This window comes from Oncorhynchus gorbuscha, linkage group LG01, assembly GCF_021184085.1.
Source record: "Oncorhynchus gorbuscha isolate QuinsamMale2020 ecotype Even-year linkage group LG01, OgorEven_v1.0, whole genome shotgun sequence".
In the NCBI taxonomy this organism is placed as follows: Eukaryota; Metazoa; Chordata; class Actinopteri; order Salmoniformes; family Salmonidae; genus Oncorhynchus; species Oncorhynchus gorbuscha.
In genome coordinates this window covers 121125203-121146568 of record NC_060173.1, presented here as the reverse complement: position 1 = coordinate 121146568, position 21366 = coordinate 121125203, and the positions used below count along the sequence as shown (strand labels likewise).

The 21366-nt window shown below is 38.6% G+C and overlaps 1 protein-coding gene across 3 annotated transcripts in view; it reads right to left on the bottom strand.

Moving 5' to 3' along the window:
• trpm2 (transient receptor potential cation channel, subfamily M, member 2) overlaps positions 1 to 20485 on the bottom strand; it is a 109971-nt gene extending 89486 nt beyond the window's left edge. For all 3 annotated transcript variants that reach the window (XM_046352112.1, XM_046352195.1, XM_046352275.1), the window contains exon 1: positions 20168 to 20485. In XM_046352112.1, coding sequence (XP_046208068.1) covers positions 20168 to 20334 — 167 coding nt within the window. In that variant the 5' untranslated portion in view covers positions 20335 to 20485. The remainder of the gene's footprint in view (positions 1 to 20167) is intronic.
• Positions 20486 to 21366: the final 881 nt, after the last annotated feature.

Genomic DNA, 21366 nt, shown 5'->3' with positions numbered 1-21366 from the left:
TCTAACCCACAGTATAATACAGTACAGTATAATCCACTAACCCAGTGTACAGTATAATCCACTAACCCAGTGTATACAGTATAATCCTCTAACAGTACAGTATAATCCTCTAACCCAGTGTACAGTACAGTATAATAATACAGTATAATCCTCTAACCCAGTATACAGTATAATCCACTAACCCAGTATACAGTATAAATAACCCCCTAACCCAGTACAGTAACAGTATAATCCACTAACCCAGTACAGTACAGTATAATCCACTAACCCAGTACAGTACAGTATAATCCACTAACCCAGTATACAGTATAATCCACTAACCAGTATAATCCTCTAACCCAGTATACAGTATAATCCACTAACCCAGTATACAGTATAATCCACTAACCCAGTGTACAGTATAATCCACTAACCCAGTAACCCAGTACAGTATAATCCACTAACCCATAATCCTCTAACCCAGTATACAGTATAATCCAGTGTACAGTATAACCCAGTGTACAGTATAATCCACTAACCCAGGTACAGTATAATCCACTAACCCAGTATACAGTATAATCCTCTAACCCAGTGTACAGTACAGTATAATCCACTAACCCAGTATACAACAGTATAATCCACTAACCCAGTAGTACAGTATAATCCACTAACCCAGTGTACAGTATAATCCACTAACCCAGTATACAGTATAATCCTCTAACCCAGTGTACAGTATAATCCACTAACCCAGTCCACTACAGTATACAGTATAATCCAGTATACTAACCCAGTGTACAGTATAATCCACTAACCCAGTGTACAGTATAATCCACTAACCCAGTGTACAGTATAATCCACTAACCCAGTATACAGTATAATCCACTAACCCAGTATCCATAATCCTAACCCAGTGTACAGTATAATCCACTAACCCAGTAGTACAGTATAATCCACTAACCCAGTATACAGTATAATCAGTATAATCCACTAACCCAGTATACAGTATAAACTGTACTAACCCAGTACAGTATAATCCACTAACCCAGTATACAGCATAATCCACTAACCCAGTATACAGTATAATCCACTAACCCAGTATACAGTATAAACCCAGTACAGTACAGTATAATCCACTAACCCAGTGTACAGTATAATCCACTAACCCAGTATACAGTATAATCCACTAACCCAGTATACAGTATAATCCACTAACCCAACCCAGTACAGTATAATCCACTAACCACAGTATAAGTAACAGTATACAGTATAATCCACTAACCCAGTAACCCAGTACAGTATAATCCACTAACCCAGTACAGTACAGTATAATCCACTAACCCAGTGTACAGTATAATCCACTAACCCAGTGTACAGTATAATCCACTAACCCAGTGTACAGTATAATCCACTAACCCAGTGTACAGTATAATCCACTAACCCAGTATACAGTATAATCCACTAACCCAGTGTACAGTATAATCCACTAACCCAGTATACAGTATAATCCACTAACCCAGTACAGTATACAGTATAATCCACTAACCCAGTATACAGCATAATCCACTAACCCAGTGTACAGTATAATCCACTAACCCAGTATACAGCAGTATAATCCACTAACCAGTGTACAGTATAATCCATAACCCAGTATACAGTATAATCCACTAACCCAGTATACAGTATAATCCACTAACCCAGTATACAGTATAATCCACTAACCCAGTGTACAGTATAATCCACTAACCCAGTGTACAGTATAATCCACTAACCCAGTATACAGTATAATCCACTAACCCAGTATACAGTATAATCCACTAACCCAGTGTACAGTATAATCCACTAACCAGTGTACAGGGTACAGTATAATCCACTAACCCAGTATACAGTATAATCCACTAACCCAGTGTACAGTATAATCCACTAAACCAGTGTACAGTACAGTATAATCCACTAACCCAGTATACAGTATAATCCACTAACCCAGTATACAGTATAATCCACTAACCCAGTATACAGCATAATCCACTAACCCAGTACAGCATAATCCACTAACAGTATAATCCACTAACCCAGTATACAGTATAATCCACAGTATAAACCCAGTGTACAGTATAATCCACTAACCCAGTATACAGTATAATCCACTAACCCAGTATACAGTATAATCCACTAACCCAGTATACAGTATAATCCACTAACCCAGTATACAGTATAATCCACTAACCCAGTATACAGTATAATCCACTAACCCAGTCCATACAGTACAGTATAATCCACTAACCCAGTATACAGTATAATCCACTAAACCCAGTGTACAGTATAATCCACTAACCCAGTATACAGTATAATCCACTAACCCAGTATACAGCATAATCCACTAACCCAGTGTACAGTATAATCCACTAACCCAGTATACAGTATAATCCACTAACCCAGTACAGTACAGTATAATCCACTAACCCAGTGTACAGTAACCCAGTGTACAGTATAATCCACTAACCCAGTATACAGTATAATCCACTAACCCAGTGTACAGTATAATCCACTAACCCAGTATACAGTATAATCCACTAACCCAGTATACAGTATAATCCACTAACCCAGTATACAGCATAATCCACTAACCCAGTACAGTATAATACAGTATAATCCACTAACCCAGTATACAGCATAATCCACTAATACAGCATAATCCACTAACCCAGTATACAGTATAATCCACTAACCCAGTATACAGTATAATCCACTAACCCAGTGTACAGTATAATCCACTAACCCAGTATACAGTATAAATAACCCAGTATACAGTATAATCCACTAACCCAGTATACAGTATAACACCAGTGTACAGTATAAACTAACCCAGTATACAGTATAATCCACTAACCCAGTGTACAGCATAATCCACTAACCCAGTATACAGTATAATCCACTAACCCAGTATACAGTATAATCCACTAACCCAGTAATACAGTGTACAGTATAATCCACTAACCCAGTATACAGCATAATCCACTAACCCAGTATACAGTATAATCCACTAACCCAGTATACAGTATAATCCACTAACCCAGTGTACAGTATAATCCACTAACCCAGTATACAGCATAATCCATAATCCCCAGTATAATCCACTACAGTATACAGTATAATCCACTAACCCAGTATACAGCATAATCCACTAACCCAGTGTACAGTATAATCCACTAACCCAGTACAGCATAATCCACTACAGTATAATCCACTAACCCAGTGTACAGTATAATCCACTAACCCATAATCCACTAACCCAGTATACAGTATAATCCACTAACCCAGTGTACAGTATAATCCACTAACCCAGTATACAGTATAATCCACTAACCCAGTATACAGCATAATCCACTAACCCAGTAGTATAATCCACTAACCCATACAGTATAATCCACTAACCCAGTATACAGTATAATCCACTAACCCAGTATACAGTATAATCCACTAACCCAGTATACAGTATAATCCACTAACCCCAGTCCACTAACCCAGTACAGTATAATCCACTAACCCAGTATACAGTATAATCCACTAACCCAGTATACAGTATAATCCACTAACCCGGTATACAGTATAATCCACTAACCCAGTGTACAGTATAATCCACTAACCCAGTGTACAGTATAATCCACTAACCCAGTATACAGCATAATCCACTAACCCAGTGTACAGTATAATCCACTAACCCAGTATACAGTATAATCCACTAACCCAGTATACAGCATAATCCACTAACCCAGTATACAGCATAATCCACTAACCCAGTATACAGTATAATCCACTAACCCAGTATACAGTATAATCCACTAACCCAGTATACAGTATAATCCACTAACCCAGTATACAGCATAATCCACTAACCCAGTATACAGTATAATCCACTAACCCAGTATACAGTATAATCCACTAACCCAGTGTACAGTGTACAGTATAATCCACTAACCCAGTGTACAGTATAATCCACTAACCCAGTGTACAGTATAAATCCAGTGTACAGTATAATAACCCAGTATACAGTATAATCCACTAACCCAGTGTACAGTATAATCCACTAACCCAGTATACAGTATAATCCACTAACCCAGTATACAGCATAATCCACTAACCCAGTATACAGCATAATCCACTAACCCAGTGTACAGTATAATCCACTAACCCAGTATACAGCAGTATAATCCACTAACCCAGTGTAACCCAGTACAGTATAATCCACTAACCCAGTGTACAGTATAATCCACTAACCCAGTGTACAGTATAATCCACTAACCCAGTATACAGCATAATCCACTAACCCAGTGTACAGTATAATCCACTAACCCAGTATACAGTATAATCCACTAACCCAGTATACAGTACATAATCCACTAACCCAGTATACAGCATAATCCACTAACCCAGTACAGTATAATCCACTAACCCAGTATACAGCATAATCCACTAACCCAGTATACAGTATAATCCACTAACCCAGTATACAGTATAATCCACTAACCCAGTATACAGTATAATCCACTAACCATAATCCACTAACCCAGTGTACAGTATAATCCACTAACCCAGTGTACAGTATAATCCACTAACCCAGTATACAGCATAATCCACTAACCCAGTATACAGTATAATCCACTAACCCAGTGTACAGTATAATCCACTAACCCAGTATACAGTATAATCCACTAACCCAGTACAGCATAATCCACTAACCCAGTATACAGCATAATCCACTAACCCAGTGTACAGTATAATCCACTAACCCAGTATACAGCATAATCCACTAACCAGTATACAGCATAATCCATAACAGTATACAGCATAATCCACTAACCCAGTATACAGTATAATCCACTAACCCAGTGTACAGTATAATCCACTAACCCAGTATACAGTATAATCCACTAACCCAGTGTACAGTATAATCCACTAACCCAGTGTACAGTATAATCCACTAACCCAGTGTACAGTATAATCCACTAACCCAGTGTACAGTATAATCCACTAACCCAGTATACAGTATAATCCACTAACCCAGTACAGTACAGTATAATCCACTAACCCAGTGTACAGTATAATCCACTAACCCAGTATACAGTATAATCCACTAACCCAGTATACAGTATAATCCACTAACCCAGTGTACAGTATAATCCACTAACCCAGTATACAGTATACACTAACCCAGTGTACAGTATAATAACCCAGTGTACAGTATAATCCACTAACCCAGTGTACAGTATAATCCACTAACCCAGTATACAGCATAATCCACTAACCCAGTGTACAGTATAATCCACTAACCCAGTATACAGTATAATCCACTAACCCAGTATACAGCATAATCCACTAACCCAGTAGTGTACAGTATAATCCACTAACCCAGTGTACAGTATAATCCCTAACCCAGTAACCCAGCATAATCCACTAACCCAGTACAGTATAATCCACTAACCCAGTGTACAGTATAATCCACTAACCCAGTGTACAGTATAATCCACTAACCCAGTATACAGTATAATCCACTAACCCAGTGTACAGTATAATCCACTAACCCAGTATACAGTCCACTACAGTACAGTATAATCCACTAACCCAGTATACAGCATAATCCACTAACCCAGTATACACCCAGTATAATCCACTAACCCAGTGTACAGTATAATCCACTAACCCAGTATAATCCACTAACCCAGTATACAGTATAATCCACTAACCCAGTATACAGTATAATCCACTAACCCAGTGTACAGTATAATCCACTAACAGTATAATCCACTAACCCAGTATACAGCATAATCCACTAACCCAGTGTACAGTATAATCCACTAACCCAGTATACAGTATAATCCACTAACCCAGTATACAGCATAATCCACTAACCCAGTATAACCCAGCATAATCCACTAACCCAGTATACAGTATAATCCACTAACCCAGTCCACTACAGTATACATAATCCACTAACCCAGTATACAGTATAATCCACTAACCCAGTATACAGTATAATCCACTAACCCAGTGTACAGTATAATCCACTAACCCAGTATACAGTATAATCCACTAACCCAACCCAGTATATAATAATAACCCAGTATACAGTATAATCCACTAACCCAGTATACAGTATAATCCACTAACCCAGTATACAGTATAATCCACTAACCCAGCATAATCCACTAACCCAGTATACAGTATAATCCACTAACCCAGTATACAGTATAATCCACTAACCCAGTGTACAGTATAATCCACTAACCCAGTGTACAGTATAATCCACTAACCCAGTGTACAGTATAATCCACTAACCCAGTATACAGCATACAGTATAATCCACTAACCCAGTATACAGTATAATCCACTAACCCAGTATACAGTATAATCCACTAACCCAGTATACAGTATAATCCACTAACCCAGTGTACAGTATAATCCACTAACCCAGTATACAGCATAATCCACTAACCCAGTATACAGTATAATCCACTAACCCAGTATACAGTATAATCCACTAACCCAGTATACAGTATAATCCACTAACCCAGTGTACAGTATAATCCACTAACCCAGTATACAGTATAATCCTCTAACCCAGTGTACAGTATAATCCACTAACCCAGTGTACAGTATAATCCACTAACCCAGTATACAGTATAATCCACTAACCCAGTATACAGTATAATCCACTAACCCAGTATACAGTACAGTATAATCCACTAACCCAGTATACAGCATAATCCCCAGTGTACAGTATAAACCCAGTATACAGTATAATCCACTAACCCAGTATACAGTATAATCCACTAACCCAGTATACAGCATAATCCACTAACCCAGTACAGCATAATACAGTATAATCCACTAACCCAGTGTACAGTATAATCCACTAACCCAGTATACAGCATAATCCACTAACCCAGTATACAGTACAGTATAATCCACTAACCCAGTACAGTATAATCCACTAACCCAGTGTACAGTATAATCCACTAACCCAGTATACAGTATAATCCACTAACCCAGTGTACAGTATAATCCACTAACCCAGTATACAGCATAATCCACTAACCCAGTGTACAGTATAATCCACTAACCCAGTATACAGTATAATCCACTAACCCAGTATACAGTATAATCCTCTAACCCAGTATACAGTATAATCCACTAACCCAGTATACAGTATAATCCACTAACCCAGTATACAGCATAATCCACTAACCCAGTATACAGCATAATCCACTAACCCAGTATACAGTATAATCCACTAACCCCAGTAATAATCATAATCCACTAACCCAGTACAGTACAGTATAATCCACTAACCCAGTGTACAGTGTACAGTATAATCCACTAACCCAGTATACAGTATAATCCACTAACCCAGTATACAGCATAATCCACTAACCCAGTATACAGTATAATCCACTAACCCAGTATACAGTATAATCCACTAACCCAGTATACAGTATAACAGTGTACAGTATAATCCACTAACCCAGTATACAGCATAATCCACTAACCCAGTAATCCATACAGTATAATCCACTAACCCAGTATACAGTATAATCCACTAACCCAGTATACAGTATAATCCACTAACCCAGTGTACAGTATAATCCATAACCCACCCAGTACAGTATAATCCATCCACTAACCCAGTATACAGTATAATCCATCCTAACCCAGTATACAGTATAATCCACTAACCCAGTATACAGTATAATCCACTAACCCAGTATACAGTATAATCCACTAACCCAGTATACAGCATAATCCACTAACCCAGTGTACAGTATAATCCACTAACCCAGTATACAGTATAATCCACTAACCCAGTATACAGCATAATCCACTAACCCAGTATACAGCATAATCCCTAACCCAGTAACCCAGTAACCCAGTACAGCATAATCCACTAACCCAGTATACAGTATAATCCACTAACCCAGTGTACAGTATAATCCACTAACCCAGTGTACAGTATAATCCACTAACCCAGTGTACAGTATAATCCACTAACCCAGTATACAGCATATAATCCACTAACCCAGTATACAGTATAATCCACTAACCCAGCATAATCCACTAACCCAGTACAGTATAATCCACTAACCCAGTATACAGTATAATCCACTAACCCAGTGTACAGTATAATCCACTAACCCAGTATACAGTATAATCCACTAACCCAGTCCACTACAGTACAGCATAATCCACTAACCCAGTACATACATAATCCACTAACCCAGTATACAGTATAATCCACTAACCCAGTATACAGTATAATCCACTAACCCAGTGTACAGTATAATCCACTAACCCAGTATACAGCATAATCCACTAACCCAGTATACAGTATAATCCACTAACCCAGTATACAGTATAATCCACTAACCCAGTATACAGTATAATCCACTAACCCAGTATACAGTATAATAACCCACTAACCCAGTATACAGTATACATAATCCACTAACCCAGTATACAGTATAATCCATAATACCATAATCCACTAACCCAGTAACCCAGTATACAGTATAATCCACTAACCCAGTATACAGTATAATCCACTAACCCAGTATACAGTATAATCCACTAACCCAGTATACAGTACAGTATAATCCACTAACCCAGTCCACTAACAGTATACAGCATAATCCACTAACCATAATCCACTAACCCAGTATACAGTATAATCCACTAACCCAGTATACAGTATAATCCACTAACCCAGTATACAGCATAATCCACTAACCCAGTGTACAGTATAATGTACAGTATAATCCACTAACCCAGTATACACTAACCCAGTGTACAGTATAATCCACTAACCCAGTATACAGCATAATCCACTAACCCAGTATACAGTATAATCCACTAACCCAGTATACAGTATAATCCACTAACCCAGTGTACAGTATAATCCACTAACCCAGTATACAGCATAATCCACTAACCCAGTGTACAGTATAATCCACTAACCCAGTATACAGTATAATCCACTAACCCAGTGTACAGTATAACTAACCCAGTATACAGTATAATCCACTAACCCAGTGTACAGTATAATCCACTAACCCAGTATACAGTATAATCCACTAACCCAGTCCACTACAGTACAGTATAATCCACTAACCCAGTATACAGCATAATCCACTAACCCAGTATACAGTATAATCCACTAACCCAGTATACAGTATAATCCACTAACCCAGTATACAGTATAATCCACTAACCCAGTGTACAGTATAATCCACTAACCCAGTGTACAGTATAATCCACTAACCCAGTGTACAGTATAATCCACTAACCCAGTATACAGTATAATCCACTAACCCAGTATACAGTATAATCCACTAACCCAGTGTACAGTATAATCCACTAACCCAGTTTACAGTATAATCCACTAACCCAGTGTACAGTATAATCCACTAAACCAGTGTACAGTATACAGTATAATCCACTAACCCAGTATACAGCATAATCCACTAACCCAGTGTACAGTATAATCCACTAACCCAGTGTACAGTATAATCCACTAACCCAGTGTACAGTATAATCCACTAACCCAGTATACAGCATAATCCACTAACCCAGTGTACAGTATAATCCACTAACCCAGTATACAGTATAATCCACTAACCCAGTGTACAGTATAATCCACTAACCCAGTATACAGTATAATCCACTAACCCAGTATACAGTATAATCCACTAACCCAGTGTACAGTATAATCCACTAACCCAGTATACAGTATAATCCACTAACCCAGTATACAGTATAATCCACTAACCCAGTATACAGTATAATCCACTAACCCAGTATACAGTAATCCACTAACCCAGTATACAGTATAATCCACTAACCCAGTATACAGCATAATCCTCTAACCCAGTGTACAGCATAATCCACTAACCCAGTATACATCATAATCCACTAACCCAGTATACATCATAATCCACTAACCCAGTATACATCATAATCCACTAACCCAGTATACATCATAATCCACTAACCCAGTATACAGCATAATCCACTAACCCAGTATACAGCATAATCCACTAACCCAGTATACATCATAATCCACTAACCCAGTATACATCATAATCCACTAACCCAGTGTACAGTATAATCCTCTAACCCAATATACAGCATAATCCACTAACCCAGTGTACAGTATAATCCACTAACCCAGTGTACAGTATAATCCACTAACCCAGTGTACAGTATAATCCTCTAACCCAGTATACAGCATAATCCTCTAACCCAGTATACAGTATAATCCACTAACCCAGTATACAGTATAATCCACTAACCCAGTGTACAGTATAATCCACTAACCCAGTATACATCATAATCCACTAACCCAGTGTACAGTATAATCCACTAACCCAGTGTACAGTATAATCCTCTAACCCAGTGTACAGTATAATCCACTAACCCAGTGTACAGTATAATCCACTAACCCAGTGTACAGTATAATCCACTAACCCAGTATACAGCATAATCCACTAACCCAGTATACAGTATAATCCACTAACCCAGTATACAGTATAATCCTCTAACCCAGTGTACAGTATAATCCACTAACCCAGTGTACAGTATAATCCACTAACCCAGTGTACAGTATAATCCTCTAACCCAGTGTACAGTATAATCCACTAACCCAGTATACAGCATAATCCACTAACCCAGTATACAGTATAATCCACTAACCCAGTATACAGTATAATCCACTAACCCAGTATACAGTATAATCCTCTAACCCAGTACAGCATAATCCACTAACCCAGTATACAGTATAATCCACTAACCCAGTATACATATAATCCACTAACCCAGTATACATCATAATCCACTAACCCAGTAATACACCCAGTATACAGTATAATCCACTAACCCAGTATACAGTATAATCCACTAACCCAGTATACAGCATAATCCACTAACCCAGTATACATCATAATCCACTAACCCAGTATACATCATAATCCACTAACCCAGTATACAGTATAATCCACTAACCCAGTGTACAGTATAATCCACTAACCCAGTATACAGCATAATCCACTAACCCAGTGTACAGTATAATCCACTAACCCAGTGTACAGTATAATCCACTAACCCAGTGTACAGTATAATCCTCTAACCCAGTATACAGCATAATCCTCTAACCCAGTATACAGTATAATCCACTAACCCAGTATACAGTATAATCCACTAACCCAGTATACAGTATAATCCACTAACCCAGTATACAGTATAATCCACTAACCCAGTGTACAGTATAATCCACTAACCCAGTACAGTATAATCCACAGTACAGTATAATCCTCTAACCCAGTATACAGTATAATCCACTAACCCAGTGTACAGTATAATCCACTAACCCAGTGTACAGTATAATCCACTAACCCAGTATACAGCATAATCCACTAACCCAGTGTACAGTATAATCCACTAACCCAGTATACAGTATAATCCACAGTATAAACCCAGTATACAGTATAATCCACTAACCCAGTACAGCATAATCCATACAGTATAATCCACTAACCCAGTATACAGTATAATCCACTAACCCAGTATACAGTATAATCCACTAACCCAGTATACAGTATAATCCACTAACCCAGTATACAGTATAATCCACTAACCCAGTGTACAGTATAATCCACTAACCCAGTATACAGTATAATCCACTAACCCAGTGTACAGTATAATCCACTAACCCAGTGTACAGTACAGTATAATCCTCTAACCCAGTATACAGCATAATCCACTAACCCAGTATACATCATAATCCACTAACCCAGTATACAGCATAATCCACTAACCCAGTATACAGCATAATCCACTAACCCAGTATACAGCATAATCCTCTAACCCAGTGTACAGCATAATCCACTAACCCAGTATACATCATAATCCACTAACCCAGTATACATCATAATCCACTAACCCAGTATACATCATAATCCACTAACCCAGTATAATCCACTAACCCAGTATACATCCATAATCCACTAACCCAGTATACAGCATAATCCACTAACCCAGTATACATCATAATCCACTAACCCAGTATACAGTATAATCCACTAACCCAACAGTCATAATCCACTAACCCAGTGTACAGTATAATCCTCTAACCCAGTATACAGCATAATCCACTAACCCAGTGTACAGTATAATCCACTAACCCAGTGTACAGTATAATCCACTAACCCAGTGTACAGTATAATCCTCTAACCCAGTATACAGCATAATCCTCTAACCCAGTATACAGTATAATCCACTAACCCAGTATACAGTATAATCCACTAACCCAGTGTACAGTATAATCCACTAACCCAGTATACATCATAATCCACTAACCCAGTGTACAGTATAATCCACTAACCCAGTGTACAGTATAATCCACTAACCCAGTGTACAGTATAATCCACTAACCCAGTGTACAGTATAATCCACTAACCCAGTATACAGTATAATCCACTAACCCAGTGTACAGTATAATCCACTAACCCAGTGTACAGTATAATCCATAAAGTATACAGCATAATCCACTAACCCAGTGTACAGTATAATCCACTAACCCAGTGTACAGTATAATCCACTAACCCAGTGTACAGTATAATCCACTAACCCAGTATACAGTATAATCCACTAACCCAGTGTACAGTATAACTAACCCAGTATACAGCATAATCCACTAACCCAGTATACAGTATAATCCACTAACCCAGTATACAGTATAATCCACTAACCCAGTGTACAGTATAATCCACTAACCCAGTATACAGTCATAATCCACTAACCCAGTATACAGTATAATCCACTAACCCAGTACAGTATAATCCACTAACCCAGTGTACAGTATAATCCACTAACCCAGTATACAGCATAATCCACTAACCCAGTGTACAGTATAATCCACTAACCCAGTATACAGCATAATCCACTAACCCAGTGTACAGTATAATCCACTAACCCAGTATACAGCATAATCCACTAACCCAGTATACAGCATAATCCTCTAACCCAGTGTACAGCATAATCCACTAACCCAGTATACATAATAATCCACTAACCCAGTATACATCATAATCCACTAACCCAGTGTACAGTATAATCCACTAACCCAGTGTACAGTATAATCCACTAACCCAGTGTACAGTATAATCCTCTAACCCAGTATACAGCATAATCCTCTAACCCAGTATACAGTATAATCCACTAACCCAGTATACAGTATAATCCACTAACCCAGTGTACAGTATAATCCACTAACCCAGTATACATCATAATCCACTAACCCAGTGTACAGTATAATCCACTAACCCAGTGTACAGTATAATCCTCTAACCCAGTGTACAGTATAATCCACTAACCCAGTGTACAGTATAATCCTCTAACCCAGTGTACAGTATAATCCACTAACCCAGTATACAGCATAATCCACTAACCCAGTATACATCATAATCCTCTAACCCAGTGTACAGTATAATCCACTAACCCAGTGTACAGTATAATCCTCTAACCCAGTATACAGTATAATCCACTAACCCAGTGTACAGTATAATCCTCTAACCCAGTATACAACATAATCCTCTAACCCAGTATACAGTATAATCCACTAACCCAGTATACAGTATAATCCACTAACCCAGTACAGTATAATCCACTAACCCAGTATACAGTATAATCCACTAACCCAGTGTACAGTATAATCCACTAACCCAGTGTACAGTACAGTATAATCCTCTAACCCAGTATACAGTATAATCCTCTAACCCAGTGTACAGTATAATCCACTAACCCAGTATACAGTATAATCCTCTAACCCAGTGTACAGTATAATCCTCTAACCCAGTATACAGTATAATCCTCTAACCCAGTGTACAGTATAATCCACTAACCCAGTATACAGCATAATCCACTAACCCAGTAACAGTACAGTATAATCCTCTAACCCAGTATACAGTATAATCCACTAACCCAGTGTACAGTATAATCCACTAACCCAGTGTACAGTATAATCCACTAACCCAGTACAGTACAGTATAATCCTCTAACCCAGTGTACAGTATAATCCACTAACCCAGTATACAGTATAATCCACTAACCCAGTATACAGTATAATCCACTAACCCAGTATACAGTATAATCCACTAACCCAGTGTACAGTACAGTATAATCCTCTAACCCAGTATACAGTATAATCCACTAACCCAGTATACAGTATAATCCACTAACCCAGTATACAGTATAATCCACTAACCCAGTATACAGTATAATCCACTAACCCAGTATACAGTATAATCCACTAACCCAGTATACAGTATAATCCACTAACCCAGTATACAGTATAATCCACTAACCCAGTATACAGTATAATCCACTAACCCAGTATACAGTATAATCCACTAACCCAGTGTACAGTACAGTATAATCCACTAACCCAGTACAGTATAATCCACTAACCCAGTATACAGTATAATCCACTAACCCAGTATACAGTATAATCCACTAACCCAGTATACAGTATAATCCACTAACCCAGTATACAGTATAATCCACTAACCCAGTATACAGTATAATCCACTAACCCAGTATACAGTATAATCCACTAACCCAGTACAGTACAGTATAATCCACTAACCCAGTATACAGTATAATCCACTAACCCAGTATACAGTATAATCCACTAACCCAGTATACAGTATAATCCACTAACCCAGTATACAGTATAATCCACTAACCCAGTGTACAGTACAGTATAATCCACGAACCCAGTATACAGTATAATCCACTAACCCAGTATACAGTATAATCCACTAACCCAGTATACAGTATAATCCACTAACCCAGTATACAGTATAATCCACTAACCCAGTATACAGTATAATCCACTAACCCAGTATACAGTATACTAACCCAGTATATATAATCCACTAACCCAGTATACAGTATAATCCACTAACCCAGTATACAGTATAATCCACTAACCCAGTATACAGTATAATCCACTATAATCCCAGTATACAGTATAATCCACTAACCCAGTATACAGTATAATCCACTAACCCAGTATACAGTATAATCCACTAACCCAGTATACAGTATAATCCACTAACCCAGTATACAGCATAATCCACTAACCCAGTGTACAGTATAATCCACTAACCCAGTATACAGTATAATCCTCTAACCCAGTGTACAGTATAATCCTCTAACCCAGTATACAGTATAATCCACTAACCCAGTGTACAGTATAATCCACTAACCCAGTGTACAGTATAATCCACTAACCCAGTGTACAGTATAATCCACTAACCCAGTGTACAGTATAATCCACTAACCCAGTATACAGTATAATCCACTAACCCAGTATACAGTATAATCCACTAACCCAGTGTACAGTACAGTATAATCCACTAACCCAGTATACAGTATAATCCACTAACCCAGTATACAGTATAATCCACTAACCCAGTATACAGTATAATCCACTAACCCAGTGTACAGTACAGTATAATCCACTAACCCAGTATACAGTATAATCCACTAACCCAGTATACAGTATAATCCACTAACCCAGTATACAGTATAATCCACTAACCCAGTATACAGTATAATCCACTAACCCAGTATACAGTATAATCCACTAACCCAGTATACAGTATAATCCACTAACCCAGTATACAGTATAATCCACTAACCCAGTGTACAGTACAGTATAATCCACTAACCCAGTATACAGTATAATCCACTAACCCAGTATACAGTATAATCCACTAACCCAGTATACAGTATAATCCACTAACCCAGTATACAGTATAATCCACTAACCCAGTGTACAGTACAGTATAATCCACTAACCCAGTATACAGTATAATCCACTAACCCAGTATACAGTATAATCCACTAACCCAGTATACAGTATAATCCACTAACCCAGTATACAGTATAATCCACTAACCCAGTATACAGTATAATCCACTAACCCAGTATACAGTATAATCCACTAACCCAGTATACAGTATAATCCACTAACCCAGTATACAGTATAATCCACTAACCCAGTATACAGTATAATCCACTAACCCAGTATACAGTATAATCCCCTAACCCAGTATACAGTATAATCCACTAACCCAGTATACAGTATAATCCACTAACCCAGTATACAGTATAATCCACTAACCCAGTGTACAGTACAGTATAATCCACTAACCCAGTATACAGTATAATCCTCTAACCCAGTGTACAGTATAATCCTCTAACCCAGTATACAGTATAATCCTCTAACCCAGTGTACAGTATAATCCACTAACCCAGTATACAGCATAATCCACTAACCCAGTGTACAGTATAATCCTCTAACCCAGTGTACAGTATAATCCACTAACCCAGTATACAGTATAATCCTCTAACCCAGTGTACAGTATAATCCACTAACCCAGTGTACAGTATAATCCTCTAACCCAGTGTACAGTATAATCCTCTAACCCAGTGTACAGTATAATCCACTAACCCAGTATACAGTATAATATACTAACCCAGTATACAGTATAATCCACTAACCCAGTGTACAGTACAGTATAATCCACTAACCCAGTATACAGTATAATCCACTAACCCAGTATACAGTATAATCCACTAACCCAGTATACAGTATAATCCACTAACCCAGTATACAGTATAATCCACTAACCCAGTATACAGTATAATCCACTAACCCAGTATACAGTATAATCCACTAACCCAGTATACAGTATAATCCACTAACCCAGTATACAGTATAATCCACTAACCCAGTGTACAGTACAGTATAATCCACTAACCCAGTATACAGTATAATCCACTAACCCAGTATACAGTATAATCCACTAACCCAGTATACAGTATAATCCACTAACCCAGTATACAGTATAATCCACTAACCCAGTATACAGTATAATCCACTAACCCAGTATACAGTATAATCCACTAACCCAGTGTACAGTACAGTATAATCCACTAACCCAGTATACAGTATAATCCTCTAACCCAGTATACAGCATAATCCACTAACCCAGTGTACAGGGTAATCCTCTAACCCAGTATACAGCATAATCCTCTAACCCAGTATACATCATAATCCTCTAACCCAGTATACAGTATAATCCACTAACCCAGTCTACAGCATAATCCACTAACCCAGTATACAGTATAATCCTCTAACCCAGTATACAGTATAATCCTCTAACCCAGTATACAGTACAGTATAATCCACTAACCCAGTGTACAGCATAATCCACTAACCCAGTGTACAGCATAATCCACTAACCCAGTGTACAGCATAATCCACTAACCCAGTATACAGTATAATCCACTAACCCAGTCTACAGCATAATCCACTAACCCAGTATACAGTATAATCCTCTAACCCAGTATACAGTACAGTATAATCCACTAACCCAGTGTACAGCATAATCCACTAACCCAGTGTACAGTATAATCCTCTAACCCAGTATACATCATAATCCTCTAACCCAGTATACAGTATAATCCACTAACCCAGTCTACAGCATAATCCACTAACCCAGTATACAGTATAATCCTCTAACCCAGTATACAGTATAATCCTCTAACCCAGTATACAGTACAGTATAATCCACTAACCCAGTGTACAGCATAATCCACTAACCCAGTGTACAGTATAATCCTCTAACCCAGTGTACAGCATAATCCACTAACCCAGTGTACAGTATAATCCTCTAACCCAGTGTACAGTATAATCCTCTAACCCAGTATACAGTATAATCCACTAACCCAGTATACAGTATAATCCACTAACCCAGTATTCAGTATAATCCACTAACCCAGTGTACAGTACAGTATAATCCACTAACCCAGTATACAGTATAATCCTCTAACCCAGTATACAGCATAATCCACTAACCCAGTGTACAGGGTAATCCTCTAACCCAGTATACAGCATAATCCTCTAACCCAGTATACATCATAATCCTCTAACCCAGTATACAGTATAATCCACTAACCCAGTCTACAGCATAATCCACTAACCCAGTATACAGTATAATCCTCTAACCCAGTATACAGTATAATCCTCTAACCCAGTATACAGTACAGTATAATCCACTAACCCAGTGTACAGTATAATCCACTAACCCAGTGTACAGCATAATCCACTAACCCAGTATACAGTATAATCCACTAACCCAGTATACAGTATAATCCACTAACCCAGTATACAGTATAATCCTCTAACCCAGTATACAGTATAATCCACTAACCCAGTATACAGTATAATCCACTAACCCAGTGTACAGTATAATCCACTAACCCAGTATACAGTATAATCCACTAACCCAGTGTACAGTATAATCCACTAACCCAGTATACATCATAATCCACTAACCCAGTGTACAGTATAATCCACTAACCCAGTATACAGTATAATCCACTAACCCAGTATACAGTACAGTATAATCCACTAACCCAGTATACAGTATAATCCTCTAACCCAGTATACAGTATAATCCACTAACCCAGTGTACAGCATAATCCACTAACCTTAACCAACGATACGATACGAAACTTTTTTAACAAATCAAAAACTGAAAAATTGGGCGTGCTAAATTATTCAGCCCCTTTACTTTCAGTGCAGCAAACTCTCTCCAGAAGTTCAGTGAGGATCTCTGAATGATCCAATGTTGGCCTAAATGACTAATGACTGTGGCAAAAGGTCGCAAAGTTCAAGGGGGCCGAATACTTTCGCAAGGCACTGTAGCTGTGTCTTTCTGGGTAAGTTTTTATTTTCTAAATTCTTCAAGCTCTGTGAAATTGTTTGTTGATCATTGCTAAGTAACCATTTTCAGGTCTTGCCATAGATTTTTAGGCAGATTTAAGTCAAAAGTGGAGAGTGGTATTCAGTAATGTGTTAAATTGAATTTTCCCCAAACATAACACTTTGAATTCAGGACAAAAAGTTAATCGCCACATTGTTTGCAGTTTTACTTTAGTGACATTATTCTGTACAGGTGTCTTTCTTTTCACTCTGTCATTTAGGTTGTGGAGTAACTACCATGTTGTTGATCCATCCTCAGTTTTCTCCTATCACAGAAATTAAACTCTGTACCTTTTTTTAATGTCACCATTGGCCTCATGCTGAAATCCCTGAGTGGTTTCCTTCCTCTCTGGCAACTGAATTAGGAAGGACGCCTGTATCTTTGTAGTGACTGGGTGTATTGATACACCATCCAAAGAGTAATTAATAACTGCACCATGCTCAAAGGGATGTTCAATGTCTGCTTTTATTTTACCCATCTACCAATAGGTGCCATTCTTTGTGAGTCATTGGAAAACTTCTATTTTCTTTGTGGTTGAATCTGTGTTTGAAATTCCCTGCTTGACTGAGGGACCTTACAGATAATTGTATGTGTGGGATATAGAGATGAGGTAGTCATTTAAAAAATAATGCTAAACACTATTATTGCACACAGAGTGAGTCCATGCAATTATGTGACTTGTTAAACAAATCTTTACTCCTTAATTCATTTTGGCTTGCTGTAACAAAGGGCTTGAAAACTGATTGACTCAAGACATTTAAACATGTTTTATTAATTTGTAAATATTTTTTAAAAACATAATTCCACTTTGACATTTTGGTGTATTGTGTGTAGGCCAGTGACAAAACATCTAAATGTAATCCATTTAAATACAGGCTTCAACAACTGAATGTGGATAAGGTCAAAGGGTGTGAAAACCTTCTGATGGCCACTGTACATACGACCCCTGTATATGTATTGTGACTCGATACTGTGATTTTATCGCGATTTGGAGTTCCAAACATATTGCTCACCACATGTCTGCTGCAGAGGGACACGCGAGCCATGAGCACATTAGTTTTCATCAGTCATTTGAAATAACATTGTAAGAAACAAAAAGCCTCCCTTTTTAAAAATAAGATGGAGAACAAGCTATGAAGGAAAAATACTGGAGATTTGGTGCAGCTACAGCCAGCCAGTTCAAAACTAATATTATTCTCAAACGATACGATACCATTGTCAGCAATAATATCCTGATACGTAACTGTTTAGATTTATCACCCAGTGCATAGTACAGTACAGTATTTTCCTCTAACCCATTGTACCTGTCACCGTCGACGTAGAAGCAACACTCCTTCTTCCTGATGTTGTCTTTGATCCAGGTGGCAAGGGAGCGCTGGGTGGATGTAGAAAGAGAGAGCTTCGAGGTTTTAGCTGCGCCGACGGCCAGAGTCTGAGCCAAGCTGGGCTCCAGCGGCAGAGACTCCCCCATCCTGAGAGAGAGGACAGCGAGGCAGGGAAACAGCTCACTGTCGGCTGGGGCTGGGAGAGAGGAGAGAGCTTCTGCAGTCCGCTACTGTGCCTCCAGCCTAGCTCTCAGCACTGCATTAGTGATGTCACTACAGCTAGACTATAGTGGTGGTGATGCTGCGTAAAGCTGGAATCACACCGAGCAGCTACAGTACTGTACATGATAATGCTGGATTTCACAACAAGCAGCCACAGTACTATAGAGGATAATGCTAAAATCACACCAAACAGCTACAGTACTATACAGGATAATGCTGAAATCACACCAAGCAGCCACAGTACTATACAGGATAATGCTGAAATCACACCAAGCAGCTAAAGTACAATATGCTACTATACAGGACAGGAGGCAGTTACAGTAGATCACTATACAGGACAGGAGGCAGTTACAGTAGATCACTATACAGGACAGGAGGCAGCTACAGTAGATCACTATACAGGACAGGAGGCAGCTACAGTAGATCACTATACAGGACAGGAGGCAGCTACAGTAGATCACTATACAGGACAGGAGGCAGCTACAGTAGATCACTATACAGGACAGGAGGCAGCTACAGTAGATCACTATACAGGACAGGAGGCAGCTACAGTAGATCACTATACAGGACAGGAGGCAGCTACAGTAGATCACTATACAGGACAGGAGGCAGATACAGTATGCAACTATAGAATAGTTTTATTATATTTATTTTAGTACATTTATAGCTAACCCTACCCCTACCCCTAACCGCTACCCCTATCCCTAACACAACCCCTAACCCTTACCCCCTACCCCTATCCCTAACCCTAACACCTATCCCTAATCCTTACCACTCAACCTTACCCCTATCCCCACCATAACCCTAACCCTAACCTTTATCACTATCCCTAACCTTATCCCTAACCCTACCCCTAACCCCAACCCTAACCCTACCCCAACCCCTAACCCTAACCCCAACCCTACCCCTCCCCTTACCCCTACCCCTAACCCTTATCCCTACCCCTAACCCTTACC